This window comes from Aplidium turbinatum, chromosome 9, assembly GCF_918807975.1.
Source record: "Aplidium turbinatum chromosome 9, kaAplTurb1.1, whole genome shotgun sequence".
NCBI classification, from domain to species: Eukaryota; Metazoa; Chordata; class Ascidiacea; order Aplousobranchia; family Polyclinidae; genus Aplidium; species Aplidium turbinatum.
In genome coordinates, this window is record NC_137480.1 from 8984265 (window position 1) to 8990546 (window position 6282).

The 6282-nt window shown below is 36.8% G+C and overlaps 1 protein-coding gene across 1 annotated transcript; it reads left to right on the plus strand.

Moving 5' to 3' along the window:
- The first annotated feature begins 467 nt into the window (after positions 1–467).
- Positions 468–5830, plus strand: LOC145777221 (L-fucose kinase-like). The gene has a single exon (XM_082588546.1). The coding sequence runs from the start codon at positions 468–470 to the stop codon at positions 3822–3824; it is 3357 nt and encodes a 1118-aa protein (XP_082444672.1). The 3' UTR covers positions 3825–5830.
- Positions 5831–6282: the final 452 nt, after the last annotated feature.

Below are 6282 nucleotides of genomic sequence, written 5' to 3' on the forward strand. Positions count from 1 at the left end.
TAGTATGATATTGCAAATAATTAAAAAAAAATTCTTTTGATAAACTTCCAGCATCCAGTAGCCTATTACTTTGAAGTTTAGACTATGAAGATTGTAAAAGCCTAGCATACTGTTGTGTTGCAAGAAGTAGCATTTAAAATGTGAAAGATGTTGTTTTGAATAGGCGATGTTTTGAGCAACTGGGTGGTGACTGGAAATGCAGAAAATCAATTTCTTTTGGACAAAATAACTTAATGAAATTCTTAAAACTCAAAGATTGGGTAAATTTGCAACAAACAATGTTCAACAAATTTCCCCCCAAAATGAATCTACGGTGTGTTTGGTTTCAAAGAAATCTTGCACAGTAGGCTATTTCAGAAGTATTAATTTAATTTATTTTCAACAGATTACTTTTGTATGTATTGCATATATATATGCTGTATGCAAATGCTTTGTAACAATAAATGATCTATGGTTTAATGTAGATTATGGCAGGGCAGTGTAATTGGTCTGCATTGGTCATCACTTGTAAAACAAAAACGTTTGCTGATGCCATTCAGAATCAACTTGAGTTGAAACAAAAACGAGGATTTCTCCCATTTGATCTTTTAGTCCTTTGCATTGAAGATCCACAAGATGGTATTGGAAGTGGAGGAGCTACTCTGAATGCTTTGCTCACTGTAACTGAACATTTATCAATGAAACAAGGCTATACTGTTGTTTCATCTGATGTCTTGAAGGATGCTAGGTTATTGATTATGCATACTGGAAGATATTTTCCTTTTGACCCTTGTTGTCGTGGGTTTGTTTCATTGCCACTTATTCCAGAGAACGGTGCAATGAATGATCTGGTTACTAATTTTGATGTTCTTTACACTTGCTTGTCATCGCAGTTGGCATGCGATTCTCCAGCTGGGTTATGGGTATGCAGTTGTGATATGTTAATCACTTTACCGAAGAACTTTGTCTTGAATTGGAATAAACTGGATGTTGGTAATGATGTATTGGGAGTCTCAATACCTGTATCTCATGAATATGCTACACGGCATGGTGTTTATTGTGTGGATGAAGATTTGAATGTAAAAGATCTAATTTTTCAGGGTGCTCCAAGTACGATAGCAAAGTGTTCTCTTCCAGATTCTACCATTCCTTTAGTGTCAGGAATAGTATTTTTTTCAACTTATGCCACTGAACGACTTCTGACAACTCATGTTACGTCACCTCTGGATGCTTGCACTTATTTAGGTATTGATAGTGGAATGGAGCCAGTCTGCATATCATTATATTTTGATATCTTGCTAGCCATGACTTCAGATGTGAGTAAAGAAGAGTTTGTAGAGGGAACAAGATCGGGATGTTTTGGAAAGAGTGCATCACCATTACAGGGCACTCGAAAGCAGTTCATGCAAAATGTACGGTCAGTTCTTTGGAAGCATTTGCAAACTTTACAGTTAAAAGTGTTAGTAATTGAAGGAGGAACACATTGCTATTTGGATATGGAAGTTTGTCCAGCTGATTACTACAAGATACTTAAAGAGCATTGCCCTTATATTCCCGGCTATGAGTTTTCACCTAGATCACACTCATTTGTAGATCCAGAAGCAGACGTTAGCGAAGATGCAATATTGATTAATTGCTTGGTTGAAGCTGGTGCAATTGTTGGAAGCCATACTTTTCTTGCACATTGTCATATTGCAAAGAATGCAGTTGTTGGAAGCAATTGCTACATTTATGGCTTGGACGAATGTTCAGCCAGGAAGATTCCTGAAAAAGGAATTGATGATAACACTTTTGTCATAGGAATGGCAGTAGGTTTTCAGGGCACCCAGGGTTCTCGTTTATTTGCCTGTCTTCCTTCTACTCACAAATTGCTCAGCAATTCTTTGGTTCTAAACAAAACCAAAATTAATACCAAAGCAGAGCCTTTTGAAATTTCAAACCGACATCAACATATTTCCTCAGCTATTAATAACTCGAAAACTTTACCTTTTAGCTACAGAAATGTATTGGAGGGACAAAATCGAGAAGAGCATTTTTCTACTCTGCTCATGGCAAAGATCTTCCCGATTTCTCACTTGAAATTTCCAGTTAACATTATTCACTCAATGCAGTTAACTAAAGGTAATGTTGATGATGTGCAGTACAATGAGTGGTTTGACTATTTGCGTTCCTCTTTGTGTGAGATGCTTGAAAACGTGGATGCTGTCAGTGAATTCGATTACCGGCAGTCACTATACTTTTCTATAGCATGTAGACAATTACATGGCATTCTTACAAAGAACTTGAAAGTAAGTTTGTTGCCGCTTTTCAACCTGTTTGTTGCCTGTGGTAAGCATGACATGCTTCTCAATCTTCTTGACCAAATATCAATTCAAGCTGTAGAACATTCCTCAAAAGAAAAAAGAAGGCCCGATGTTGCTGCTCGAGTGTTTGCTTGTATTGCTGACGTTTTGGGCTTCATGGCAGGATGCAAAGGTGGATTAAGAAGCGGACCATCAGGAAACAAGCTATGGACGACATCTCTGAGTTTACTGGAGTCAGGAAATTTAAAAGATGGAATTACAAAGCTTTCTGATATTCGTGAGAATTGGTTGCATCATCCCGATCTGCTTATAAGAGCAGCAAGACATTACGAAGGAGCAGAGCAAATCCTGATTCGACATGCTGTAATGAGCGTCTCTTCATTTATCAAAACAGTAGCATGCCCATTGCTGAATGGCGATTCATGGTATGTAGCTGAATGTCCTGCGAGAATAGATATATCTGGCGGCTGGACTGACACGCCACCTATTTGTTATGAATTCGGAGGTTCTGTTGTGAATGCAGCGATTATTTTGAATGGTAAACGGCCAATTGGTTCTAGAATTCGCAAGATAGCTTCCCCAGTTATCATTCTTACTTTGTTAGGAAACAATGAAAGTGAAACCCAACGCATCAAGTGTACAACTATTCAGCAGCTCATGGATTACAATACTCCACAAGCCCCTGGTGCGTTATTGAAGGCATGCATTGTTTTATCACAAATTTTCAATCCCCAATCAACATTGTCAATGGAGGAGCAGCTTTTGTCTCGTTTCCAAGGAGGCTTTGAACTGCAAACGTGGTCAAATCTTCCTCGGGGATCTGGCCTAGGAACAAGCAGCATACTTGCTGCTGCTGTGATGAAAGTCGCTTACAGAGCAAGTGGCGTCATAATGGATCTGGATTCACTAATTCATTCTGTTTTATTGGTAGAGCAAATGCTTACTACTGGTGGTGGGTGGCAAGACCAAGTTGGTGGCCTTGTTGGTGGCTTCAAGATTGGTCGATCAACGAATTGTTTACCTCTCCAAGTGACAATAGATTTCCTTGTGCCATCTGAAAACTTTTATGACAAATTTTCCAAGCACTTAAAGTTGATCTACACTGGCAAAACAAGATTGGCTAGAAATCTTCTCCAGAATGTTTTGAGAAACTGGTATTCAAAACGGCCTGATATTTTGAAAAATTGTAAAGATTTAAAGGAAAACGCAGAAGCATGTTTTGCTGCAATTGAAAAAGAGGATTTAGATGAAATTGGGAATCATATCAACGCATACTGGAGTCAAAAGAAGTTGATGGCATCTGGGTGTGAGCCAGAATTATGTAAAAGAATGATGGCAGCACTGTCGAAGTATTGCCGAGGCCAAGCTCTCACTGGTGCTGGTGGAGGCGGATTCATGTACATTTTGACAAAGGAACCTTTAACAGAAGAATTCATATATTCTGTTCTTCACAAAGTAGATGGCGCACAAGATGCGGTTGTTTATGATGTTTTAATTGACAGAGTTGGTATGAGTTGCCATACGCAATCTGTGTCATCGTAACATATACACTACAGTAAAGCTCTTGTACTATTTACTTATCAAAAATTTTTGTTTTTACGCCTTATAAAAGTTTTATCACTAGTGTAATTTTCATCATTGTAATAATGTAATAATCTTCATTGTAATTTTCACCTGTAGTTTTCTTCACAGCAATAATTGAATGATCTTCAGAAAGTTTGCTGTACGTAATTATGTTATACTGTCGTGTGTTCAAACCATTTGGTTTTACTTCAAAAGATCATATTTATTCGTTTACATGCCATAGTTTCTTAGCTATATTTCTACATTGTATATTGCCTGTGATTTTGAAGTTTAGTTTTTGTGTTTGTAAAATTTTTACATTACATTACTAAATTATACAATGACACTTTTATTCTACCACAAATCCATTTGTGTATAAATTTAAGCTTGTATTTTATCTGAAAACTACAATTCTTCAAATATACTTTTATACGTCATTCTGTCATTTGTTTAGAGTTTTACTTTGTCCTGCTGGTGGATGACTGGGTGAAATGTGTTAACTAACTGGCTTTAATATTTTTATGTAGTTTCTTCTTCCTGTTTAACGTCTTACTACTCCGACATCTAGGAAATGAGACGCAAAACAGGAAAAAGAATTATTTCTGTTCAATGCCGCCGCGTATTGTGTTCGCGAAGGAAACAGTGCTTCTTTTTTATTGTACTCTTCAAACAACGTGTTGCTGTCGCAATCAGAAAATCAGTCTTTTTTATGTACGGTAGAAGTTAATTTCCAACCTTAATAAGATATTTCACCAACGATGAATAAGCCTTGCGCGTCTTACAGTTTCCTGCTTTGTCATCACAATGGCATCAGTTTTGACGAATTCGTCAGTTGCTAGTGTACGAATGTTAATGGTTGGTGTCAAAATGTGGCCGTCTTTTAGGGGCCTGGTTTCATTTAGTCTTGCGTAGGCTACACTTTAGTGACTCCCAGCATACCTGTGTGTCAATGGTAAACGAATTTCCATTGCGTTTTAATTTTAACACTATTTACTCGTGCCCTCTGAAAGTCAACATATAACAAAGATATTAACTTTTTTCCGTGTGGAACACTCATATGGAAATGTCCTTTATTGTTTGGTTGAGTGTAAGAATCTTGGTTCTCAGGTGAGAAAGCTTCTTCGAATGCTTAATCCTGGGCAGTTTCATATACTTGCAGTAGATGCTTTAAACCACTGTTCGATGGGATTGACAGAGTGAAGTTTCCGCTTAATGGAGACTTGTAAATTACTCCATTCACTGAGTACCGATGAATGGAAAGCTTTCCTTAAATGTGTTGCTCAAGCGCACACCTAGAGACTTGAACCAGCGCTTCTTGTTCTTGCGATTTCATTGTGACCAAGCGAACCTGATGACGAGTGTTTAGCCTATGTGGTTCGGAATATCAACTAACGCTTACTGTACAATGTACAATTGTACATGTCGATTAACTTATGCTTTTATTGTCTATGTTGTGCTTTTTAATCTTGTGGGTGCTATTTTATCTTTAAAATGATGATTATTGTGGTGATCTTGACTAAAATCACTTTTTTGTGTGATCTTGAAAAACTATAAGATCAAAATCGCTTTAAAATTAAAGTTTACTTTCAGGATAGAGGCATTTTTTTTAGAACTCGTACCGTATTGTCGTCTACAATTTTACAAAGTAGTTATAATGGCAATTACTAACATTAAGCCACTGTTAATATGATACGTGTCCAGAGATGGCAAAATCACCAGTTTTGGTGATTTTGAAGATCAAGATCACCAAGAATATGTGACATAAAGTTCAATTTTAAAGTGATCTTGATCTTATTGTTCTTCAAGATCAGGGTCACACAAAAAAGTGATCTTAGATCAAGATCACTTGTAATCTTCAAGATCATGCCCGCCTCTGCATGTGTCCAAGAAAAGTCGAATTGAAGTTTCAATCAAATTTGGACAGTGTTGCTATTTCAAAGTTTGTTTTTTTTTGTGCTGGTCATAATAAAGAAGTAATTTCCGTATATAGGCTACTTTATGTTGAAGTACAATAAAAAAAATAATTTTAGCTGTTTAAAAAGTTTAAACTGGCTGTGCTAAAAACTTGGACTGCATAGTGACTTTGGTCACTTAAAGTGATTTATTGCATGCTCGTTGGAAATCCCGCCTAACATGTCATTTAGAATTCAGTCATTTTCTTCAAAGGATCAAGGACTGTGTAGGAAGTGTGCTTACTGCTTAGTCCAGGGGTTCTTAACCTTTTTTCCCTTATTACCCATTTCTGTCCAGATCAAAGTCCCATTACCCAAAATCTAATTTTAACTAGTTTACCATATTAAAAATATAAAACAGCGTTATTCAACAAAAACAACATTTATATAACGTAAAGAACGGCATCAATAGTTTCAGTGAGACATTTGCGCTTTTTTTGTGTACAATCGATGCAATATTGGGTGCGATTTTGGATACTGCACAA

Excerpts from the sequence above, each read along its gene's own strand:
- LOC145777221 (XM_082588546.1), top strand. The coding sequence starts at position 468 with ATGGCAGGGCAGTGTAATTGGTCTGCATTGGTCATCACTTGTAAAACA.